This window comes from Eremomyces bilateralis (genome assembly GCF_010015585.1).
Source record: "Eremomyces bilateralis CBS 781.70 unplaced genomic scaffold P152scaffold_20, whole genome shotgun sequence".
In the NCBI taxonomy this organism is placed as follows: Eukaryota; Fungi; Ascomycota; class Dothideomycetes; order Eremomycetales; family Eremomycetaceae; genus Eremomyces; species Eremomyces bilateralis.
The window spans coordinates 266,354-289,812 of NW_022985086.1; the positions used below are offsets into that span (position 1 = coordinate 266,354).

The window sequence follows — 23,459 nt, forward strand, 5'->3', positions numbered from 1 at the left end:
ACTCCGTCACGCCCTGAAACTTTCTGAAAGTCCAGGACAACCGCCAGAACTACATCCAGTCAACCCATCCATCATTCAACCAACCCCTCAACCCAATCTTCAAGATGATGTACGGAGGTAAGTTCCCCACCTCCTCCAATCCTCCAACAGAAACTAACCCCAACAGCCCCACCCGCCCCTTCAAAGGACCAACTCGCCGTACGTTCTCCGATACATCCGCGGACGAGTGACATTAACTGACATGTTGCTGCAGTTGCAGGAACGCATGGCACAGGCGGAGGTGTCGTTTGCATTGGGGTTGTGTGCGATACTGTATATCTGTATGTGACGGGATAATGGGAGTAGAAGGGGGGAGCTAATGGGTTTGAACAGCGCCGCACGCGATCGAGTATTTCACGAAGCTGTTCTGAGGAGCAGATGGTTGAGATAGGGAAGAGCTGGGGTGTACGATATAGTACTGGACAATACAATGGATATGCGGGGAGTTGGTTGGATGGTTGGTGTATACCAGACATAATCAGCAGGGGATACGGACAATCATCACGGAGCCCATGAGCTGGACATGAGGATTACTTCCAGCCTTGTACCATAGCATTTCGCCTCCTGTCATTATGGCGTCGTCGTAGACTGTATACCCAAAATACACTTTCGACTGCACATCCCTTGAATCATTCCCAACAACGCCGAGCGATGCTATAGCCTAGTACCAAGAACCGCACATCAGGTGGATACGCCACGGAGAGACGAAGGAATGGTACTATCGATTCACCGCTTGGGTAGAGGAGACCTGCCACGTGCTGAAGTCTTCATTAATCGACCCCAGTTCTTTGCGTAAATGCGTGAGCTGCGCATCGTAATCGCCCAATAACTGCCACCAGTCAGTAAGTAAACCTCCATCTTGATTTGCAGATAAGAAAAGAAACATACCTTCTTCACCGCCTTCAACGTCTCCTCATCCATCGCCACCTCCTGCCCTCCCTCCGCCCTCCTCCCCAACCTCTCCCCCTCCTCCTTCAACCCCCTCGTCCTTGCCCTCAATGCCGCCATCCGCGCCCATATCTCATCCTGCCTCCCACTCAACACCGGATCAAACGCGCTCTTCTCCAGAGTCGCCAGCTGCCTCCGTAACTCCTCCTCCGCCGGCTCCATGCTATACCCGCGGTTCCGTAATACTTGCACCTTCGTTGCCAGCGCCAATGCCCGCTGGCTGAGGACGAGATGCTTTCGTCGTGCCTCCGCTGCGCGCGTCGCGAACTCGAGGTCATGCTTCTGCTGCGTGGCGGAGAGGCTGGCGTCAATTTCGTGGAGGCGTTGCTGGAGGACACGGACGGCGAGAATCTGCAATTCCAGACGCTGGGCGATGGATTCGAAGCCCTTCCCCAACACCGGGATGGCGCCCTCGTTGGGTTTGCGGGAGAGGGCATCTTCCCATTTCTTGCCGTTTTCGTCGGGGGCGGGACCATAGAAGGGTGCTTGTTCGGGGGGAACTTGGTTGTAGAAGTAGTGTTGGAAGGCGCAGTTCGAGGAGGTTGGGAGCCATTTTTCGTAGAGGACGGACATTTGATCGACGATGCTGCGTTCGCGGAGGTTTTGGCTGGCGGCGGGTTGCCAGAGGTGGCTTTGACCGAGTTGGGGGAGAGGGGGGACGGCGCGTTGTTGGAGTTGTTGGGGAGGCTGGTTGTTTAGGATGGAGGCGCCGAAGAGGGATCCGCCGAGAGGATTGGCGTTTTGGTTTTGGGAGCCACCGAAGATGCCATTGTTTGTCTGCTGTTGCTGCTGTGGTTGTTGACTTTGTCCAAGATTGAAAGAACTACCGCCCAGCTGCTGCTGTTGTTGCTGCTGTTGTTGCTGCTGTTGTTGCTGCTGTTGTTGCTGCTGTCCTTGCAGCTGTCCTTGCTGCTGTCCTTGCTGAGTCGGAGGGGCGAAGAGACTAAATGTCGGCTTATTTTGTTGTCCCTGAGCCTGGCCTGCTGATGCTCCAAAAGGGCTGGACATGGGCGGTTTGCTCTGCTGTCCTGCTCCTACGTTCCCAAAAAGACTGGAGCCCGTATTAGTGCTACCAGGAGTTCCTGCCGATGCTCCAAAGGGACTGGACATGGGCGGTTTGCTCTGCTGGCCTGCTCCTAATGCTCCGAAAAGGCTGGATCCGGTGCCAGCAGTGCTCGCGGGAGTCCCGAAACCGGCGAAACTCATTGTTGCTTTGTGGTGGAATGGGTGGTTCGCGAAGATGTAAAAGGGAGTAACGTCGAAAGATGTGGAAGGGTTCAATGGATTCCTGCTGAGGTAGGTGATTGTATTAACGAGTAGCAGAAAGAAACACAGTTAGAAGGTGGTATCTCAATGAATGGACGCGTCTTTTCCGGACGTGTCATACAATTCCGATGCATCGAGTCCAACAAAGTTCACCTCTAAAGAAGTGACAAGGAAAGAGCTTCCCACATCCCTGTCCCGGAACTTCCCGTCGACCTCTCAGCAACGAGACAATTCAACCTCACTTCGTTGACTTCATGGACTTCCATTGACTTCATCGTCACTTCTCCAGCTTCCTCCTCCATCCACCACTCCATCCCCCCCAATTGCCCACCATGGCGTCTCGCGAAGCTCGGTATTCCCCTCTTACACCCCCTAGCACCCCAATGCCATCTTACTGACCGGTGCAGATTCCACAAACAGGTCCTGATCGACACCACCCCCCTCCCGGACCACATCCCCAAGGTCAAGGAGATCGGAGCCAGCTCGGCCCCGTTGATGAGCGCGTCGTTCTTCATCGGCGCAAGATGCAGGGCATATAATGATGACTATATGCAGTGTAAGACGGAGGCGCATGGGACGGGGGAGGTGGATTGCATGCGCGAGGGGAGGAAGGTCACGCGGTGTGCGGCGAGCGTGTGAGTACAATTGCTTGACCACTATCCTACATCGCTCGGAACATGCTGATGGGTGGGGGATACTAGGATCGACGATATCAATAAGCACTGCCTCCAACAATTCCGCGCCCACTGGCAATGTCTCGAGGACAACAATCAACAAATGTGGAACTGCCGCACCGCCGAACGCCCGTTCAACAAGTGCGTGTTCGACAACCTCGTAAGTCCTATCATCCCATATCTGCCGCAACCTCCTCTCCATTTTCACCTTCACCTCCGCTTCCTCCCCGCCTGAATTTGCTTCCCCAGCTGACATATTTCGTGTGCCAGAAACTGGAAAAAGTCATCCCCGGCACCCCCCCGAATGTCGTCCCGGTGCACCAGAGGAGAAAGCAGATTTTCGCAGATAACGATCAGTCGAAGGATTTGGTGTTTCCGACGACGAAGGCAAAGACGGCGGATACGAAGGCGACGGCATAAGGAAGGGGTGGAGGGAAACGTGGAGGAGATTCGGAAAATCAAGCCGTGGGAAGAAGCAGTCTGTACGTGGCTTTAGGAAGGTTGCAGAGAGCAGACGGGTCTGGAGATCTTGTATGAATATTTCTAGACGTGGGATCTACCAAGATCCAGAACCGACTACAGCGAGGTCGTGGAACATAATCGCTGCTTCCAAATAAGCAATTCATAAACGAAACGCCCAAACCACCCATCAACCTAACCCAAACCAATACCTCCACCCCTAAAGAAAATCTTATCCCTCCTCCTCCTCCCATCCCACTAACCGCCGCTCCGTCAACCCCCTTATCCTCTCCCCCAACCCGTCCCTCCCATACCGCCCCGCAATCTTCTCCGCCGCCTCCATCATCCGCCCGCTCCGATCCCTTAGCAACCCCGCCAACTCCAGCGCCTTCATCCCCCGCTCCTCCCCCGTCCGACACTCCACCGCCACCAGCTGCAGCACCGCCTTGTCCACTTCGTTCTCCCGCCGTCCGAGTTCCGCGCGCTGAGAGGAGGTGGCCCGTGTCGCGGAGAGCATGTCGTCGAGGAGGGAGAGGAGGATAGAGTTCTTTACGAATTGCTGCTCGAGGTGCGCGGCCTCGTCGACGTCAGGTTCTTCCTCCCCATCCGCTCCACCAGCCGTCTTCGCCTTCGGGCGGGTAGACAGTGGCACTGAAAACTCGAATTCGGAGAGCAGGGGCCGCGGGAAGTAGGGCGAGCGCTCGCCGCCTTTGAGGATGATGCAGTGGAATTTCTCGTGGGCGACGGCGACGGGCCAGTAGGTTTCGTCTTTGAGGCCGGAGGCGAGGCGGGGGAGGTGGGTGGTGTCGAGAAGGGGGGTCCAGCGGGCTTGATTGGGGAGGCGCCAGTGGAGGAGGGTGAGGAGGAGGCCATTACTGGTGTAGATACAGGGATCCTGAGATAAACGTTAGCTATGTTATGGAATTTCGATGGAAATGGAGGAGGGGGAAGTATACCCCTGAGTCGGAGAAGAATACGCTCTGCAACTTCGCGTGCTCGTCAACCGCTACAATGTCCTCCATCTGACACACCTCATCGCGCTTCACATTCTCAATCGAATATAGCAGACTACAAAACCCATCCGCGCGCGGCGGCCCGTTCCCGATCGTCATCACGTAGTTCCGCCACGCGGCGCACGTCACGGCCGGCGAGCTCTTCTGCTTGTACACGCGGAGCGGCACGCCGAACAGTGAGTAGATGCGCACATAGTGGTCGGAGGTAGTGGCGACGACGTACGCGTCGCTCAGGGCGATGGAGGTGACGTGTTCGCCAGCGGGGAGCGGGGTGCGCCAGTCGGTGCGGGCGGTCCAGGTTTCGTGGGGGCGGTAGTGGATGGTGGAGGGTTGGGTGGCGGAGGGAGGGCAGGCGAAGAGGGCGCCGTGCTCGGTGAGGCAGGCTTTGTCGTAGAGGAAGGGGTCGGTGAAGTGGAAGTCGCGGTGGAATTCACGGTCGTAGAACTCGACGGTCACAGTGTTGTGGGTTCCTTGGTCGACGGTCCAGATGAAGCCGATGAGGTTGAGGCAGAGGTAGCGGCGGTTGCCGCGCCATGATGTGCTGCCGGGTTGAAAGGCTTCGTGGTGCTGGATTTCGAAGCCGCCATATCCTCCATACCCTCCATATCGCTTTTTCGGTCGGTTGGTGTCGACGGGGTCGAGATGGCTATTTGTTCGCTTGCCATGCCCATTCAACCCCTCGGTGTAGCCCGCGCCGTCATCGTCGTCGATGAAGCCATTCAACGAACCAACATCACTACCAAGATCCGATCCAAGATCCGATCCCATGATCTCGTCGAGCGTGTCGGGGGTGCCATCTCTGCGCCGTGGAGGTCCCGCGTTTGGCTTAGTTCCATTGATGCCATTCTGCTTCGCGCCACCTAGAGTATCATGGAGCAGTGGTGCAGGCTTGATGCCCTCTCGAAGAGCAAAGGATAGCTCACTGGGTACGAAGTTCGGGCGAATGAACAGTTCGCCTTCATTGGTGGTGTACGAAAGGATGTTCTCCCCTGGATGCCATTTGAGAGCGAGGATGGTCGCGGGGATATCGTCGTAGACATGGGCGACGGTTTGTTTCAGAGCATCCCACAAGATCAACTTGCGGTCTGCTCCTGAGGTGGCAAGGAATGCCCCATTCGGCGACCAAGCAAGTGCAGTAATATTTCCGGTATGTCCATTCGAAAAGACTTTCTGGTTGGCCCAGTCTTCCTGGGAAACCACCTGGATATCTCGGGTACCGGTCGGTGCGGCGAATGCTCGTCCATCAGGATGCCAGAGGACGGCAGCGCTTGACTCGGAGTCCGTTTCGAAAGATTTGACCACACCATCGACCTTTTTAACCAGTTGCGGTTCCTCCGAGCTCATGGAGTATATGTAGATGATGCCGTCTGAGCAGGACACTGCAAGACATGTGCCGGACGGGTCGAACGAGACATGTTTAGAACCTTTCGATTGCTCGCGGAGGTATAATACGCGGGTCATATCTTCCGTATTGACGACTTTGACAACAAGTTCACTGCCATTGTCAGCCGGTTCTCAAGGTATGTGTGGCGGACTTACTCGCTTGCTACAGCCACCCATTGGTGATCTGGCGACAGCGCAACATCTCGCACTGGCAACGTGCACCGTACTAAGACCTCTTCCAACGTATTCGACTGCATAGAGTACTTCGACACGGTGCCATCCTCCGATCCCGTGATAAAGAAACCATTCTGCAAACTTTGTAAGTGCGGGGTCCGATCGTATGATTCTACAGCCAACGTACCGCAGCTGCCACGGCAAAATTAGATTCCTGACAGTTATCGATGTTCGTCGGCTCGGAATCTGAGCCAGACTGGAAGATTCGAATGGCATTGTTCAGCCCGACAGTGACCAAATGCCTTCCGTTCGGCGTATAGCTCAGATATGTCGGGCCAGGCGTGTCTTGGGCTTGTTAGTGAGAGTGGTTGAATGGGAGGGAGCGATACGTACGTGCTGGACGGCCTCGTAGGCGACCTGGGTTAGCCATATTGACGAAATTTTGGGAATATCACTCTGTAATTGACGACGATGGGAGCCTTCAAACGATCCTGGAGGTCATAATCTGTTTTCAATTGTCGATTTCCGACTCATTGACACGCGACGCGAGGGACGCGTTCTAGACCCCTGTCTCGTGTAACCAATTAAACGTCGTGACTCCTTACTGCCTGGACCCTTAGGCAACAAGGCCGACAATTGAACGGTGAGCAGAAAGAACCCCAGTAACACTCTCCATCGTTCCTTCCATTTCACTTCCCACCCTCCTCTCTTACCTTCACCACAACAACTTCTGCTAATAACTAAAATAAAACCTCTCACTTCCCCCACAAAACATCTCACTCACTTCAATTCCCCCACACCTTCCTCTTTACCCAGCACTCTTTCCCATCCAATCTCTCCACAACATCTCCCAACCTCTCGCCGTCCAGCTTCCATCCTCACTCATCAATCGCATTCACTCAACCCAATTCGCACTCACCATCCACCACATCTCCAACCACAATCAAAATGGGTGAAGGAAACGGCACCACTATCAATCCCGGCATGGCTGGCGTGAAGCCCAGCGAACCTGACACCCAGGAATTTAGCGGGAAAGGAAAGGCCCCCACCGCGCAACCTGACACGAACATGATGGACGAAGACGATGATGATGATGACGATGATGAGGAGGACCAGGTATGAGCGCATTAACCGCGCAACCTCATTGTCTAAATGGCACATCACTAACCGCCTCGCAGAATGAAGAGCGTTCGTATCCCTCCACCCGATCTCACTCCCCTCCAACCCCACCACAACAGCCCACCCACTAACCTTGCCCCCCAGCTGAAGAAGAAGAAGAAGACGATGACAACATGGAAGAAATCGACACCAACAACATCATCAACACCGGCCGCCGCACCCGAGGCAAAGCCATCGACTTCGCCAAGGCCGCTGAGAACGCCAACGACCTCGACGACGAGGACGAGGATGAGGATGACGATTTCCAGGCGCCAGAGGACGCGATGGAGGAGTGAAGTGGTATGTACAGTTGTCACGTGATTGGTCGTGGAGTGGCGCTGACGTGAATCGAGCAGGTCGCGTTAGTTTCGGAGGAGTGAGGAGGGGTGGAGGGCGGTGGTTATTGTGCCCTATTTGTGCAGCAGCGTTGGCGTGGTAGGGGACGTGGTGATGGTATCTTGGGCTTTCTCATTTCATGCTGTTGGGGGTAAGCGGTCGACCACAATGCCAATCCCATTCATGGCATACAGTTTAGCGGGCTGTGCCAGTCTATTACATTTAGATGATCTGGACTGCCTGCATACACCCGCAAAGGTTGTATTCCATGGCTGGAGGACGCGTGTGTGTCTTCCTCTACTTGCTGTCACGGCACCGGGTTTATCGGGAGTGGTGGACATGTCTTGAGCTCGCTCGGCTGTTAGTGGCGGGCGGTCACATTGCTAATCCCATCCATGGCATGCAGTTTAGTGGGTGATTATGCCCGTCCGCTATATTGAGATGCTCTGGACCAGGCGCATGGATCCGTGAAGGTTGTATTCCATGGCTGGAGGAGACGTGATTGTTTCGCTACTTTCGGCTACGGCATCGGATTTGGTATCGGACGTGGTGGAGACGTCTTGGTCTTTCTCAGCGACATGTTGTTAGTGGCAGGTGTCACATTGTCAATCCCATTCATGGCATGCAGTTTAGTGGGTTGTGCCAGTCTACTACATTTAGATGCCCTAGACTGATTGCATTGACCTGCGAAGGTTGTATTGCCATGGCTGGAGGAGGCGCGTGGCTTTGCCGAATGATCATGATAAAACGTTATGACTTCATGGGTCCTCGACATAGCATGAATCACCGAATACCTTATGATTCACTGATGACTTCCTTCTTGCAGAGGCGATCAAAGTAACCTTAAAATAGGCCTGTGGCGCATAAAGGCAGCCTTTCTGCCCGTGATCTCTGCCTTTCTAGAGTATATTAGCACCCCCGTAGGATTATTAATCAAGTATTCTTAATCATGGGGAGGAAATACGGAAATAGTTAAATCGCTCAAAAACGGCATCTTCGCGACCAGTGCATACTTCCTAATTAGGAACTCAAATGATCCTCTTTTCTCATCTGATCGTCTGATCGTCTGATCGTACAGTGATGTCTTGATCCTCATCTCGCGCCACATAACCACCTTGCTTACAGCACTCATTCTCCGCCTTCCGGAAATCCTCCGCATCCACGCCACCCAGCTATAAACTCCGTCCCTACCGTGCCGCCTGTGAAGGAAGCGGAATTGAGGATGACGATCCGACTGGCCGTCGGAGATCCTACACTACGTCAACACCGCGCGATTGATTCAAATGATGTAGACAAACCTCTGCCGTAATATGCTGGTTCTCCCTCCTGTACGCATCCTGCTCCCGGAGCGCCATCGTCTCACTCCCCGTGCGAGGGTTCAATTCCTACAAGTCGAATGGAGCCTCAAACATGATCCCCCTAAGGGTTTTCACACGGGAGACTGCCACGTAGGTCAGGCCAGGCGCGAACTCCCGCTCCGAAATGTCCAGCACAGCCCGTGCTAGAGTCATTCCCTGCGACTTATGCGTTGTGATGGCATAGGCGATGGCCAACGGGATCTGTGAACGTGAACAGGAAGTGTTTCTGATATAGAACTCGCGACGTGATGGGAGGATTGAGACCAAAGCAAAACCGCCTACGTCCAACGTCACTCCATCATATCGATCGAATTGAACGAGGAGTATGGATGGAGGGTCCTCATAGATATCAGCACTAGTCTACCAGCTAATATCACGCACCGTTCCTATCGCACCGTTCACCAGGCCTCGTTCGGTCTAGAGATTCTTTGCCAACATAATACGGGTTCCCAACGCCATCGGAATCTCAGAATGGAGGTTTCCTGCCTTATTAGTTGGAACTTTTTTGCCTTCACCCCTCCTTCGTGAATTGCTCGACACATCATTACAGGAGAACGGAGATCGCGTAAACGACAGTAGTTAAACATAGCAACAGGCGCTTTTTACCGAAATACGGAGAGTGTCTCGGAACGATGCCACCTCCTCAGACGGAAGTATGGCCTGTACTCGTGTACTAAGTTGTGTCCAGTCGTCACGAGTTGCGGAGTCTATCCGCAGGTGATCGAGAGCCTGGCGGAACTGAATCGACTCAACGTTATTGCCCTCCTGCCGAACGACTTCATCAAGCTCGATCGTTCGCTCGAATTGGTAGTAGATATTACGCACATACTGTTCATCTAGCTTTATATGCCTCTTCTGGTTATGAAGAGCAGTTGCCAAGACTAGAGGAAGCTGGAAGAAATCGCCAGAGGAGAATACAGACACCAACGAAAGACTTGTGTACGTCAGGAAAGATCTCGTGGCAACGACGGTCAATATAGGAGAGCTGGCGAAGGCCAATCATAGATTTTTCGTCGATGATCAGATACCGTATACCCCCGAAAGTGGCCTAAGCGGCTTAAAGAGCAGTCGGCTGGATGGGATCGAGAGACTTGACATCCTGAACAGGAAGACAAAAAAGGGTATGCAGTGTCGACGCGGAGTGACTGAGCTGCGACGCCCGTAGCCGGCCTGTACCCGCCTCGCCATCAACGTTAATCAGGAGCTGAGGCCCAGGAGTACCTGTCGCGATGACGCGTGCGAAATGCGAAGTGGGTCGTCAGATATCGCATGCTAAACAACGTAGTCGGCGATGTTTTGAAGTAAACTCCTTATCAGCCCTCCAGGACCTACAGTTCGAGCATACGCTGCCACTGGGGTCTCCAGAAGACGACATGCCGGAGGCGTAATGAGAGTGACCAGTACTCCGTAACGGTGGTACATCAGGAATGGTGGTGGAGAGGAAATGAAGGGAATGAGAAGTCACGTGATTTATGTTCGCCAACCCCTTTTGCCCCTGTCGAGCCAATTAGAGAGCAAGAAGGAATTGATTTGACCACTTGAGTAACTCGCTATGCCCCGTGGGCCGTGATGCTCGTGATGATCATGTCTCTGAACATGGCTAATTACCCCTTCGCCTTGATTTGAACCCGGCCCAAATTCCACGCAGTGCAACTCGCCCACATCACCCCGTACGACACACCGTCGCACACGAACGAGCCTGGCCGACGGTGCTTGCCTGCTTGGTAATTTTGTACCTGTCCTGATTCGCGAATCCCAATTCCCATCTCAAGGTTGATTCCCAGGCCGAAGAAAGCCTCACTGGAGTTAACCGGTCAATATCCACTTCCACCTGGTGGAGGAAACTGTTAACATTGAAGGATATCGCTACGGTGTCGAAATGCCTTAAGCATCCATTTCTTGACCTGATAGGTACTATTAATACCAGCCCGATTAAAATGCAATGTTTGGTGATCAACGAAAATACAAGGTACACGGCACACGACTTTCAAGGGGCCATGCTAATCTCAGGCACTCAGCACTATTCTCAGGCGCTACACGCGGCCGGAGTTTAGCTTAGTTAGCTTACTTGGCAATGTTTGATACCAACTGGCGAATCAAACGCCTGAAAACGGGTAAAAGGTGGAATCCCTTCAGTCGTGATCGGAGCGAGGTATCCTGAATAGGGTGTTGGTATTTGGCAGAAATAACACACATAATAAAAGGCCGTCAGCCGCCTGTTCCTCCGGGCCATGAAGTCTGTCCGGATACCTACTTTCGCCAGCCTTGCACGCCAAGTCACGAGATGTTCTTTGGATTATAACTTTTATACGACCCGTCATGACTGCTTAAGGGACGAATACTGAGACCAACCAACCGATCGCCGCTACAACCCACCGTCTATCCTATCTTGGTGCTCAATTCGAGTACACGATGCCCGATCCACCGGCCCTAACTACGACCTTCACACCTCCTGCTTCCTGCTTTACAGACTGGTTCTTCAGTACCAACGATCAACAAGGCCCTTCACGATCGGCCACGGAATGCTTTCCGAGCGGATTCGGCGGATGGGAGCCAGCCCGGAACTTCTATTTCTCACCTGGAGTCTGCCCCATTTCATACGTGACGCGAAAAACCTCCCTCAAGCGTATCGGGTCCGCAACCGAAACAATTGTAGCATGCTGCCCAAGGTACCGTTTCCCATGAACTTCTCATCGTGCGCGGATGGCGGGCTGATCGTTCCCGACTGGAAAAGTGGCTATAACTATATAGATACCAACAACGACTGTTTTTCGCTCACCACACCGGGACCCGATGTTTTAGAAACAGAGACGGCCAAGGAATATCGGGGCTCCACCGTGGTTGGAACTGTCACGCGGACAATCGGTAATGGAGTGAAGCGGTATATGTGGGCTTTACCCGTACGTGTGCGATTTCAGGAGAAAGATACGTCGCTTTTCACGGCGGCGCCGACGGTGACATCGTCCTTAGACTCCGAAACCAATATCGCAACGATAACGGCTACGACAATAGGGCCGGTAGTACCAACGGTAGTATTACCGGCTGTACCAACGGTAGTATTACCGGCTGTACCAACACCAGCGGCGGGAATGCCCTCGCCCCCCGGAATCAGCGCCGGCGTGAGTGCGGGAATCGGTATTGGTGTGACGCTGGGCGTGCTGCTCTTGTGCGCAGTTGGGTTCGGTTTCTTCCGAGCGATGAGAAAGAAACGGGCTGGCGGCGTAGCGAGCAACAGAGGACTCGACATGGAGAAGCACCACGAACCTGGTCCACCCGCGCTTTATGATCCTCATCCCCCTATCGCAGAACTGGATGCTACCGTTTACAGCGAGTTGGATGGAGGTATGATCCCGTTGGCCGAGCTGGGGAGTCCCGGTGAACAGAAGTCCGCGTCAGGAAGTCTCTTAGATCATAATGGTGGCAGTGTGAGTGGGAATTCCCCTACCACGGTCCGCGAATTTTGATATTGGTACCCGAACATGGTTCTCAAGCTCGGCGATATCACACACTGGCCAGTAGCGAAGATGGAGATTTGCTACCTATTCCTGGTTATGGAAGCGAAAGGCGAAGACGATGCTCCAGGATTCAGAGCGGCTGAGTTGCGCGCTGCGTTCTCCATTGCCGGTCCCTCAAAATCCAAGATACGTTGTGGTCCACGAGCCGCGCCGACATCGATCCACTAGCATGGTTCTTCGCATTCCATAGAGAAGAATGGCGACGCGACGCCGGAACTCTGAATGGCGATGAGGTGGTGAGACTGGCTCCCATGCTTCGATATTCTCACGCTGAGAAGCAAGCAGGACACAACTAGATCCGGTAGCCAAAGTCTTTCGAGCATTCGAGCGACTCCGCGGCCTGTCGGGGAAGATCTTTAGGTCCTACACGCTGAGAAATGCCAGCCTTGTACGTTGCCTCTCGCACCATCCACATGCGACGTCCGCCCAGCTGCAATGGACCAGGCCAGAAGATAAGGGATCACCAAGTTCTCGGACGCAGCAGGAAGCCCCGATCCGTCTCGTCTTGAGAGGAATCCGCATGGCATGACGGACAATATCTGTAAAGAATCAAACTTCAAATTAGAAACTGAACCTCTGTTTTTGTTCAACGTGTGGTTTAGCTCCTTGATCGCCTCTTCCGATTATATTCGGTATGGACCAGGTGTGGGGGAATAAGGTCAACGCGTTATTATGTGGTAGTTCCATTCGTCCCTGACCAGCTTATCGACGGCAGATTGTCCGGGATGCCTGGGTTTCCGGTTCTGTGGCCATAGGTGCTTAATTGATGAGATGATGATTACTCATTCTAAAAAAATTGAACGATACGATATGTTGTGTCTATAAGTAGGTTCAGCTGTAGCAAGTACGATGGTATATACGGCTGGGTACGGTAGCTTGGCGGGGTCAAATCGGAGAAATATCGATCTGATTCTAATATCAATCTTGGAATTATATCCATCTCTCTCTCTTCACCCTATCCATCAATTCAAGATCAAAAGTCGCAAATTTTCAGAATATCACCAGTATCCCAAAATGCTCATCAAAGAATCCTCCCACGATGTGCCGACTAAAGCTGGTGGTGATATGAGTAATACCGCACCCACCCATAAGAACATCTCCATTGAATCCAGATCAAGATAACTGATGAATCCTCAAGGAATCTTCATCTTCCATCCTACGGTACCAAATTACCCTCAAGCCAAGTTTTCAGGCGTCGTTCTCTTCAGCGAAATCTACCAAGGTACTTCCTCACCTTACCTACGTCCCCCACCAGCCCCACCACCTTGTCCGGGCTTCTGGTTATCGTCCGTCATCCCCTAAGCCAGCATCGTATTCATCAGGTAGTGGATCATAAATATTTACCCCAAATCCAAGTAACTGGCCCCGTTGCCCGCTTCGCCCGCCAAATCGCCAGCCACGGCTTCATCGTCGCCGCCCCCTCGTCGTACCATGAATTCGTCTCCTCGGAGCCCTTGGCATATGACGTGCCAGGCACCGACAAAGGGAACGAGTTGAAGATCACGAAGGTTCGTATATCCCCACCGATCCTATCCATCCCATCCTTCCTTACCCATTAGATTGGTTGCGTTGACCCCTAACCCGCTTATATAGGAAGTCTCCGCCTACGACGAAGACGCCACGCTCTCCATCGACCACCTCCTGTCCCTGCCGACATGCAACGGGCGGATAGGCGCCACGGGGATGTGTCTTGGCGGGCACCTGGCGTACCGCGCCGCGCTGGATCGCCGGGTCAGCGCGGCGGTGTGTTATTTCGCGACGGATTTGCACTCGCGGACGTTGGGGAAAGGGAAGTGTGATGACAGCCTGGAGAGGGTGGGGGAGATTGGAGGGGAGCTGGTTATGGTAAGCATTGATAAATTAGGCTCTTCTTTGGAGATATCCTGGTGGAAGGAGTGAGGGGTGGATGATGGGAACCCTTATTGTGGGATTGGTTCGGTCACTGACTTGGTATAGATCTTCGGGAAAATGGATAACCACGTCCCTCCGGCGGGACGAGACCTGATCCGCAAGACGCTCACGGATGCGGGCGTCGTGTACAGCTTATACGAGGTTGCTTGGGCACAGCGTGAGTACCGCAGAGAACGAAACATTTTGGTTGAGTGGACAGTCGTCTAACAATGCATAGATGCATTCATTCGCGACGAGTTGTCAAAAGGTCGATATGATCCGGCTATTTCTAACATTTGTTTTTCCATGCTCATGGAGGTCTTCAACCGATGTCTCCGGTCTGATCTGGGCCCGCGAGAGGGCGGTGGTGGGGAGGCGATTGGCGGATGTTAGATATAGGGAAGGCAGATGAGAAGTAGTATGACAGCAATGCCAAACAAAGGAAATATAATCTACTGGGTGTTTTTCCCGCCCTTTCATTCTTCCTCTCATTGATGGTAGGGCACTACAATACCCTACAAACGACTTAGTCGCCTTTGCATTCTCCCATCACATCTGCCTTCGCCGAAACACATTACTTCCTCCCTCCGACAACCCCGTACAATACCACAACGCCACCCCTAACAAGAACACAATCCCCACGCACAATCCTAGCGCGATCTTCCCCGCCAGCGTCAGTTCCCCGTTCGCTTCGAAATCGTTATCCTCCCGCTTCGTGAACCGTCGCGCTATTAGCCGCGACATCGGGTCGCCGTCAGAGTAGGTGCCCCGCGTTTGGAATCGGAGATTATTAGTTGGTGAGGCCAATTGATCGCCTGAGGAGTCGTCAGCAGGGCTGCTGGGTGGCTCGCCCGAGGAATTGGGGGGGATCGCTTCTAGGGGGGTTCCAGGAGCGTTTCCTGGCGGTATTCTGGTGGCCATTTCCTCTAATGAGGCCGCAGGTACTCCCGGTTTCACCCTCACGTTTGTCTCCCGGGACTTACCTTCTAACGTCTTCTGCGGGATGTCTTCCAGCGTCTCTGTCACGGTCACCGTGGGCTGGGTCATCGACCTGGTCACCGTATGTCTCACGATGAAGCTCGAGAGAGACGCCATCGGGACGATACTTAGCGATGATGTTGGGTTGCTGCTTGTTGTGGATGATGTACCTGTGCTAAGAGCCTCGGAGGAGAGGGTTGGAGTAGACGGTGTTGGATTACTACTTGTGGATGACGTATCCGTGTCGTGGGTGTGGAAGGAGGAAGGTGGAGGCGATGCTGTTGCGGTTGAACGAGTAAGAGTAGGTTGGGGAGTGGATACGGTGGTTCTTGAAGTAACGGTGACAGTGACGGGGATTTTGATGACTGTTGTGGGATGGCGAGCAGGAGAGGAAGTGGATTCGTTGCGATGGACTGTAGTGGTAAGCTTGAGAGTCACGGTGGTGAAATCTCTCATTAGATCCTCTGTGGATGTAGTATGGGAAGGTTTTATTCGCGCAGTGAACCCAATCTGTGGGATTATAATGCTAGGCGGTGATACGGAATTACTCGACGCTGCTGCTAGATTCGAGGTTGTGGAAGTTGGTATAAATAACGACGGCGTGGGCTGATCCATCTTCTGTCCAGCAGATAGGCTTGCCGTTGAGGAGTTGCTAGTGGTAGTTGTCGTCGCTTTCTTCGTGTATATCGTTTTCCACACGGTTGTTGCTTCGAGAGGTTCCGGCGCACCCGTTTCGATGGCGGTGATTGTTGAAGTGCTTGTTATCGTCGTCGTCGAATCGATAGCGGGAGGCCGGCCTGCGACATGACTTGCCGTCTTCGAGCTGGTTGTCTTTAAACTGGTTGTCGTTGATCTAGTTGTCGTTGAGCTCGTTGAGCTAGTTGTCGGCACAAATATGAAACTGTAAGAAATTCGGCTCTCAGAAGAACTCATCGACGCTGAAGTGGCCATGCTCGACATCCACTGACCAAAAGCGGACGGTCTACTAGCGACATGACTGAGCGTCGCTGAATGGGAAGTGTCCGAAATCGATAGACCGAACAACGGCGAAAAGGCATCTGGAGCTATCGTCGTTGAGCTAGAAGGGCTAGGAACTGACAGGCTGAATAATGGCGTATGTCCAACTGGAGATATCGTCGCTGAACTGGCTGCGCTGGGCACCAACCTTCCCAAACCGAACAGAATTCCAGCGACATTGCTTGCCACCGCGCAGCCCGCATCCCCCTCGAGACATGTCTTGATACCACTCGCAGGCGAATCGATCGTCCTGCTTACGATAAGCCCGGTTGGACGCGCCGCGGCACTGAGAACGAGAACGCTGAACAGTGCCAGCACGTATGCGATTGTTCCAAGGGCGATCATCCTGATGAAAGCTGTTTTTAGAGAAGCGAAAATGAGCGGAATGGAAGGTCTTTGAATTTGAGGAAACACGGACGAGGGAGCGGTCTTAATGGCGGAGTGTTGCGTTTGTAGGAGAGGTAGGTGATTACGGTGCGATGAAGAAGAAAGTCAACCCCCACGTGCGGAGCTGGGGGTGAGTGAAGTGAAGGATTGGGGGTTTAAGCAAACTTGAAGGACTGAACTTAGTTCACTTGAGTTGGAAGATATCCTATTGATATCTGGGGGCAAGTGAATGAATACGAACGTAGCTCTTAAGTCACCCAATTGAGAAAAAGGAACTGGAACTTGAATGAAAGAGACTGATTTAGTGCAACGGTGAAGATACTGGCCCGAATAAAAATTAATATGTACAATAATACCCATAGAGTAGTGGCAAAATTGTTGGTGCCAGACATGGAGTAAGCCCCTATTATGGTCATCTCGTGAATGTGTTGTTGCTCCAACTAATTTGTTAGCTTTGCGCGGAAGACCAGCGTCACTAGAGTCTTACGTTCATGGGGTTGGCAGAGTCGTAGTTTGGTATACAATCACTGTACTCCTGATCGTTGTCGTACTGATGGATTTACTCGCGGGCTCATCATACGGTTTACTTCCCATTATCAGTCATTGCACCATTAGTTTGCTTGTAAGTAAATGACTCACTCCGGCTGGTATGGTATAGTATCTTTCCAAGGAGCCGAATAGATGGAGTCCACGAGTTCGATCCGCTTGAACTTGACACTCGATGGACCGCCTGCGTCTGCGTCTTCGGTGGCAGTGTGATGGTCGTGGTTGGCTTTGGGGTCAATAGCTCCCCACGCGAGGTCAACTCCACCTCGACTTCTCGCAGCAGCTCAAGTCCTGCCGTGGGTGCAAATGTAATAACCGGCTCGCTCAGACTCCATTGAACACTCTCCACGTGGATTTCACCCGGACTGGGCAACACGACCGAGGTATTGTAGTGGCGGGTGAAGGTCTCTGTGACTGTAATTGGCCTCACTTCCCAGACTTCCCGCATCTCCAAACACGTCGCTGTACCGTTGCTGAAGATCGTACAGATCACAACCTCAACGTCTTACGGTGGTCCATCGGTGGATCATTTGCTGCCAAGGAGCAACGAAATATGTCGATAGGACTCGGACATATGGAGGATGGGTGATGGGTGATGATATCCGAGCCAAAGGTGGTCGTTGGGCCATTTTCTATCATGTAGTGGAAAACGCTGAAGAAGGTAATGCTCTGATTGCAATGGGTCACAGCCACACGGCTGGGAAGGACTGGAATCGTGGTATGACACACCGTGGTTAGGGTCGGGCTATACGAGGTTATGCAAGTGCTTCTGCCGGATGGTATCGAATCGGAATGATTCGTATATGGAGGCCCCGTTACTGCCGGGTTAACAAACGATCCAGATATGAACGCAATGGGCGGGAGAGCGCACAGCGTGACTTGGGGTACATAGGAGATGACTTCTTAGTACTGCACAGTTATAGGTATGGCGCACCCTCCCGGCGAAGGCGTGATCTGAGTTAGAGCGGACGGGCTCATCGTCGGTGTTGAACTGGCGGTGATTGGAGAAGGAGTGCTCGGAAGCGGCGCATTATCCAAACTTAGCACGGCTGAATCTCGACGGTCTCATGGTTAAACTGTGTTGGAGGACTCTCAACCTGGGCACTCCTGGATACAAATGCCGTGAATAGGCGGAAGCCATGGGACCAATCTATAAGCCTGATGACAAAATGATTGCGAAACAACGACTCTGAAATCGACCAAACGGAGCAGCGAGGAGGCAGACGAGCACATAAATTTCAAAGCGACAGGGAAAAGTGTATCAAATACACAGACGATCGTGGTTCGTACATTCAATGATGAGTTAGTCCGTCAACAAATATTCTCCTATCCTCATTCTCAGGAAAGGATGCAGGTACGCATCCCGCTCTTCATCTCTTGCTCCTAGGAGTCTGGACAAAGGCTATTCTTCCGACCACCCTCCAACAGCCACTAGGATTGCCGTGGGAAGAATTTAGTGAAAGGGATAATAAAGTAGAGAGGAAATTCGTGTTAGATCTATACAATTCTCAACAATGGTCAAGAGGAACCAAATGACTTTAGCAGCTTCATGGAGCAACGGGGATGATATCTCTGGGAATAGCAATTGAAGATATAAGATAGACATTATTGATGGTAGCACCGTACTGACGATACTGATTCAAGTACTCAGACTATAAACTACCGTTGACGCCGATATGAAATGCTATCTTGTCCAAACAATTGAAGCAATGAAGTCGAAAGTTTTGAAAGTCGAGAGCCATGAAGAAACCTGACAGCCTGAGGCATGTTTGATCCTTCCCCGGCCAGTCAAGGAATAGAGCTCTATGTCAGTTAAAACTTGGACCCGATCACCCGAGTCCCGAGTCCTGAGCGCAAAGGAACGCGACAGTACGGTCCGAACCGACACTACTGGCTATATATAGTCGGCCGAGATATTAGTTACGACTTAATTACCACTCACAACTTACGAGCGGCGACCAACTATTAGGCTGACAACGATAAACGACCGTTTTCGTCTTTTCGGTGACGCTACAGTTAAAAAAGAAATGCGAACTAGCAGTTGGGCTACTATATCCATACAGGTGAGGCGCAAATCATGTGTTTAATCATTGGTAACTAGAGAAGAACCCCGCAATGACTGGTCAATATGTGTTGGGTTAGCTGCAGTACCCCAACGTATAACTTCCCGCAGGTGTCCTAGTATTACCTAGAGAATGGTCCTAGTACTGGACCCGCCCAAGGACATATGACGTACTAGAACTTGCCGTATTAGTTAGGACGAGTGAAGTACTAAGAGTCTAAGACGGACGAGTCCCAACTCCCAAGCCACATGTACGAGGACATATTCGCCAATGTTTAGAAGTGGGGCACTGGATGCTCGCCAGGCCAACGCCAGGGATGGAGAACTAATTACGTAGTAGTATTCCGTACTACAGTACGGAGTAACGTTATGTGCTACCGAACTTGCCTCCAAAAACGGCGGTTTCTGACGCCGTTTTCAGAGGGTTTTCCGCCTAGGCAAAAACGCTCCTGTTTCGTTACCGGCGGTGCCCCAAAACTCCCTGCCGTTATGCCAAGGCCTCACACCCACTCACAGCGCAGGATCCTTGCTCCATGCAGTTCTCCTCAAACACGGGGGTTCAATTTTGGACTTCCAACTCTCGGTTTTCTCGACCTTCAGAACTTCCATGCCTCCACGCTAATTTTGGAAGCATGATGATGTCAAACGCTATGGCTCCGCTGGGTACTATGAATCGCTCTATACAGATGACCTAACCCCAGCATTGCGCCCTATCACAGACGCGACAGAAAGAGGAGTCCGCTCTATATGGAGGAAGGGGACAGAGTATGTAATAATGGCTAAGATTTACCAAGTTCTTAACTAACTGTCCATAACTCTGACTAGATATTGTTCGCTCCGAATCCTTAACCCCGATGCTCTTACCCGCCTGCAAAATATTAGCGTGGCCGAGATCCGACGGTTCATGCATTGGTATCTCGACAGTCATGCCGTGACGAAGCTGAGTTCCTTGTATGTGCTGATGCGTTACTGGCGGATGATGTATGCTCGGAAGTTGTACCAACGGCTTGACCTTGTCCTCGCTTCGGATATGAAAGATGTAAGGCCGTGGTTCCCTTTCTAGAGACGCTCTCTTAGTAACGTATGAGCAGTTCATTGGCACCGTCCTCAAAGGCGAGTATAATTTGAGTGAAGGCATGAAAGACAAGCCTGTCACGAATGTGGACGATGTATACTTACTACTATATCACCACTACGCACTATCGAACGAATACTATGCGCATGAGCGCGAACGGGTTCAGCATAGTTCGATCATTCTCTTTATGATAGGCACCTCTGCCAGGCCATCAACGCTCGTTGAAGGAGGGGGCTACTACAACACGAATGAATGCCTGAAGTACAAGGATATTGAGATATTTAAGGTTAGGAATCCGGAGCTTCCCTCTCAATAAGTGTTTATTATGAGAGTCAGGCTCCGGCTTCTCAAAGGCAAAAGGGACAAGGGCCTGCCGTAAGTATTATGTACCCCTCTTGACCTCACGTCAGCTAAGTTTACGAAAGGATTAAGGTGGTGTTTTGTGAGCGAGATGATAATCTCGCATTTTGCGCCATTCCGCAAGTTTTAAGCCTCGCCTTTGCAGATAACGCATTCGAAAGCGACTGGATCAAGCGGCCTAAGGACTTGTATACGTTTTCAGTCCCATTTCACCTGCAAAGTGTGCAGCTACATTGGAAAGAGTCAATGCAGGACATTCCGATTTTCCGACGATCTGTTGCTCGCGGCGGGGAGGTGACCATATCACCAGATAGGTCGATTCAATATATGACTCTCTATTACCAGAATGCGCGACTTGGTAAATCTGCTGGCCTTGCGGATACTCTGGGGCTATACAGCTATCGTAGAGGCGCCGGTGAATCGATTGATTATAAGTGCACAATTTCACTTCTGTGTACATTCCCACGCCGGCAGTTCTCTTGTATCTTTTTCCTTTCTTTCTTGCCCTTATTATGGCTTCTCTCGCTGATATCATTTCCAGGCGTAGCGGGTTCAGATATGCGGAGCTTTGTCATGGGCCATGCTCGTGCAAGTCTCTTTAAGCGATATTACCGCAATAGCGTTGTCCAGTTCGACTCGGTATCCGCATTCCTCGAAGTGCCTTCTAAAGATGCGCTTATCAAACTGGCTGGGCATATGAGCTTGACCCGAGATCCCTCCGCGGCCGATTCGATAAAAGTCGAGAACTCAGCAATTGACTGCGACCCTGGTATCCAACAAATCCAAAAGTTGTGCCTTCAGCTTCGGAAAAATCTAACTAAAACTTTCGGAAAGATCAAGAACGGAACAGGGACAGAGCTCTACGAGAAGTACCAGAGCGAGCAAAGACATTTACGCAGCGAGAGGATGAGGCTGAAGCGGGAACTTGAGGAAGAAGCCAGGCGACAGTATTTTAGGATAGCGGGGACTAGGTACATTGATAAACAGCGACGCGGCATCGCTCGTGAGTATATAGAGCCTAAACCTATATCCCAATTCGAGGAAAGGGAGAGACTGGCAGTGCTCCTCTTCCAGAACCGAGATATTAGGGAAGTGTCTAAGGAAGAGCTATATACACAACGCATAGCAGCGATAGACAACCTGATTAACCTATGCGGTCGGCATATGCCCCGCCCTGCGCCGCGTCGTCATCTCTCGTTGCGAGACAAGTCTCTAGAAGAGGTCCCTGAGGAGAAGGACATAGACACCGACCTCTTCCCCTTGGTGTGTCCGGGCACGCAATGCCTGTTCTGTCTCGGTAATTAAGGACTAGGCCCGCAGTCCAGAACATTCGCGTTTTCTCGAAAGGATATTCTAAAGGACCACGTTAAGAAGCATCTGCGCCACCACGATTGGTCGAAAGAGCCGGAATGTCCTTACCCGCTCTGCGAGGAGGTGTTAAGCTCCGAGATGCACTTTAAGAACCACGCGGCCCGGGTTCACAACATTTTCTTTTAGATATATCACAGTCTCATCTATCCAGAGAAGGTTGGGCGAGGGCAACTGAGGAATAGTGCGTCGCATTACGTGGGGCCGATGATTAAGCAAGTTCACTGCTTAAGCTCAGGGGCTGCAGACACAACGCAAATGATTATTGACAATTCCGATTGTCTACGTATCTTAAGACTTAGGGAACTTGACCTTGAAAAGTGCAGGGAATTACCGGGAGTTCTCAAGGTCATTTTCCTTCGAGGCTTTGCTGTACAGTCGTTGTTGTTGATTCATTTACCCTGACCTCTCCCGTGGGATACTCTATGCAGGCTACCACTACTCAGGTCTACCATATTCTTCCAGCTAATTTACACTGTACCGCTGCATGCACGAAGTTTTTGCCTCGTTAAGGCCTACGGTGATCACCATGTCCGCGACCCCTGATTTGAGGTCGTCCTGGAGCTCTTGCTGTGTATCTCTTAGATGCTTCCGCAAAGTCAAGTACTGCGTCTAGGACGTCGCTGTCAACTGTCCATCTCTTGGTTCTTCCTTGATCCTGAGGTCTCCCTCTAAGCATTCCGGTGATACTGTTGAAAGCGTCTCCTATCTTCTTCTGAGGCTGTTGTCTTAGCTCTCTGGGATTCGGACAGTCCACTAGGACATGTACCACCGTCTCTCTTGCTCCGCATTCGCATTAGTCATCATCTCGAAAGCCGTGGATTTTGGCATGAGATGCAAGCCACGAGTGCCCTGTTCTGAGCTGCGTTAGTAGGTATGTACGCCCTGTTCCTCTGTCGAGACTGCCAGAGCAGCAAGCAGGGGAGACGGGTTGGGAAAGGCACTATTTCTTAAACACTCTCAATAATAGCACCAATCAGGTTTTAAAGCCTTTGGATTTCTAATCAAACATTACTCATCGGCTGTCGCCACTCGTGCTATTCATGTAGTATATAAAAGATACCATCTGTAAGGAAGGTGGGCGGGGAGGAGGTTAAATAAAGCTTAAGGAAATATCACAAAGTAAGTTCCATGGTCATAACTCTTCCAGATATATATCCGAAAGCAACAATATCCCCATACACAGCAATGCAGTGTGGCCGATACTCGGGAGGAAGCCAAAGGATCCGCTCTGTATGGCTACTCACCCAGTGGCCATTGACAAAGATAGAGGATGGATGTTGTATACCGGTCACACCTATACCACCAGAGAGAGGTGATAAAATAGGCAAGGATCCACGGTCCGTCTGGAGAGAGGTACCGTCATCGGAGAAAGAGAGAGCGTAGACGATGTTTCCAATATCGAGCGTCTGCTGCAGCGCGCCCGACCCGGCGTCCCACAGCTTGACCGTCC

The 23,459-nt window shown here is 52.0% G+C and overlaps 13 protein-coding genes across 13 annotated transcripts; 7 read left to right on the forward strand and 6 right to left on the reverse strand.

Annotated features, from left to right (window-relative positions):
• Window positions 1-104: 104 nt before the first annotated feature.
• Window positions 105-410, forward strand: P152DRAFT_475947 (uncharacterized protein; the record flags this gene model as incomplete). Its single annotated transcript, XM_033681457.1, has 4 exons — window positions 105-117; window positions 167-198; window positions 254-320; window positions 373-410. The coding sequence occupies 4 exons, from the start codon at window positions 105-107 to the stop codon at window positions 408-410; spliced, it is 150 nt and encodes a 49-aa protein (XP_033531733.1).
• Window positions 411-757: 347 nt separating this feature from the next.
• On the reverse strand, window positions 758-1,995 carry P152DRAFT_402172 (uncharacterized protein; the record flags this gene model as incomplete). Its single annotated transcript, XM_033676640.1, has 2 exons — window positions 758-868; window positions 928-1,995. 2 exons carry the CDS (start codon window positions 1,993-1,995, stop codon window positions 758-760), a joined length of 1,179 nt encoding a protein of 392 aa, XP_033531734.1.
• A 522-nt stretch (window positions 1,996-2,517) lies between these two features.
• On the forward strand, window positions 2,518-3,700 carry P152DRAFT_460905 (NADH-ubiquinone oxidoreductase-like protein 20.8 kDa subunit). The gene is made up of 4 exons (XM_033680014.1): window positions 2,518-2,605; window positions 2,661-2,888; window positions 2,955-3,087; window positions 3,198-3,700. Exons 1-4 carry the CDS (start codon window positions 2,586-2,588, stop codon window positions 3,345-3,347), a joined length of 531 nt encoding a protein of 176 aa, XP_033531735.1. The 5' UTR covers window positions 2,518-2,585; the 3' UTR covers window positions 3,348-3,700.
• Window positions 3,619-6,442, reverse strand: P152DRAFT_440750 (putative chromosome segregation protein; the record flags this gene model as incomplete). Its single annotated transcript, XM_033677675.1, has 5 exons — window positions 6,350-6,442; window positions 6,144-6,301; window positions 5,939-6,090; window positions 4,343-5,894; window positions 3,619-4,281 (listed from the first exon to the last, which is right to left on the reverse strand). Exons 1-5 carry the CDS (start codon window positions 6,384-6,386, stop codon window positions 3,619-3,621), a joined length of 2,562 nt encoding a protein of 853 aa, XP_033531736.1. The 5' UTR covers window positions 6,387-6,442.
• Window positions 6,443-6,904: 462 nt separating this feature from the next.
• Window positions 6,905-7,410, forward strand: P152DRAFT_475951 (uncharacterized protein; the record flags this gene model as incomplete). Its single annotated transcript, XM_033681458.1, has 3 exons — window positions 6,905-7,072; window positions 7,135-7,144; window positions 7,220-7,410. The coding sequence occupies 3 exons, from the start codon at window positions 6,905-6,907 to the stop codon at window positions 7,408-7,410; spliced, it is 369 nt and encodes a 122-aa protein (XP_033531737.1).
• Window positions 7,411-7,464: 54 nt separating this feature from the next.
• P152DRAFT_139996 (uncharacterized protein) lies at window positions 7,465-7,884 on the forward strand. Its single transcript, XM_033673840.1, has one exon. It carries the CDS (start codon window positions 7,565-7,567, stop codon window positions 7,796-7,798), a length of 234 nt encoding a protein of 77 aa, XP_033531738.1. The 5' UTR covers window positions 7,465-7,564; the 3' UTR covers window positions 7,799-7,884.
• On the reverse strand, window positions 7,881-8,309 carry P152DRAFT_140002 (uncharacterized protein). Its single transcript, XM_033673841.1, has one exon. It carries the CDS (start codon window positions 8,223-8,225, stop codon window positions 7,971-7,973), a length of 255 nt encoding a protein of 84 aa, XP_033531739.1. The 5' UTR covers window positions 8,226-8,309; the 3' UTR covers window positions 7,881-7,970.
• A 2,822-nt stretch (window positions 8,310-11,131) lies between these two features.
• Window positions 11,132-11,836, forward strand: P152DRAFT_140026 (uncharacterized protein). Its single transcript, XM_033673842.1, has 3 exons — window positions 11,132-11,477; window positions 11,543-11,708; window positions 11,779-11,836. The coding sequence occupies exons 1-3, from the start codon at window positions 11,221-11,223 to the stop codon at window positions 11,803-11,805; spliced, it is 450 nt and encodes a 149-aa protein (XP_033531740.1). The 5' UTR covers window positions 11,132-11,220; the 3' UTR covers window positions 11,806-11,836.
• A 1,501-nt stretch (window positions 11,837-13,337) lies between these two features.
• P152DRAFT_440752 (alpha/beta-hydrolase) lies at window positions 13,338-14,677 on the forward strand (the record flags this gene model as incomplete). The annotated part of the gene is made up of 6 exons (XM_033677676.1): window positions 13,338-13,392; window positions 13,462-13,545; window positions 13,680-13,831; window positions 13,917-14,168; window positions 14,280-14,391; window positions 14,452-14,677. The coding sequence occupies 6 exons, from the start codon at window positions 13,338-13,340 to the stop codon at window positions 14,604-14,606; spliced, it is 810 nt and encodes a 269-aa protein (XP_033531741.1). The 3' UTR covers window positions 14,607-14,677.
• On the reverse strand, window positions 14,406-16,553 carry P152DRAFT_493395 (uncharacterized protein; the record flags this gene model as incomplete). The annotated part of the gene is made up of 1 exon (XM_033682198.1): window positions 14,406-16,553. One exon carries the CDS (start codon window positions 16,551-16,553, stop codon window positions 14,763-14,765), a length of 1,791 nt encoding a protein of 596 aa, XP_033531742.1. The 3' UTR covers window positions 14,406-14,762.
• Window positions 16,554-17,084: 531 nt separating this feature from the next.
• Window positions 17,085-17,770, reverse strand: P152DRAFT_451480 (uncharacterized protein; the record flags this gene model as incomplete). Its single annotated transcript, XM_033678231.1, has 4 exons — window positions 17,085-17,181; window positions 17,235-17,411; window positions 17,502-17,614; window positions 17,651-17,770. 4 exons carry the CDS (start codon window positions 17,768-17,770, stop codon window positions 17,085-17,087), a joined length of 507 nt encoding a protein of 168 aa, XP_033531743.1.
• Window positions 17,771-20,382: 2,612 nt separating this feature from the next.
• P152DRAFT_140144 (uncharacterized protein) lies at window positions 20,383-22,078 on the forward strand. The gene is made up of 2 exons (XM_033673844.1): window positions 20,383-20,653; window positions 20,704-22,078. The coding sequence occupies exons 1-2, from the start codon at window positions 20,604-20,606 to the stop codon at window positions 21,941-21,943; spliced, it is 1,290 nt and encodes a 429-aa protein (XP_033531744.1). The 5' UTR covers window positions 20,383-20,603; the 3' UTR covers window positions 21,944-22,078.
• An 877-nt stretch (window positions 22,079-22,955) lies between these two features.
• Window positions 22,956-23,457, reverse strand: P152DRAFT_140064 (uncharacterized protein; the record flags this gene model as incomplete). Its single annotated transcript, XM_033673843.1, has 1 exon — window positions 22,956-23,457. A coding segment is annotated over one exon (336 nt), but the record flags the coding sequence as incomplete, so codon positions are not given.
• Between the last annotated feature and the right edge of the window lie 2 nt (window positions 23,458-23,459).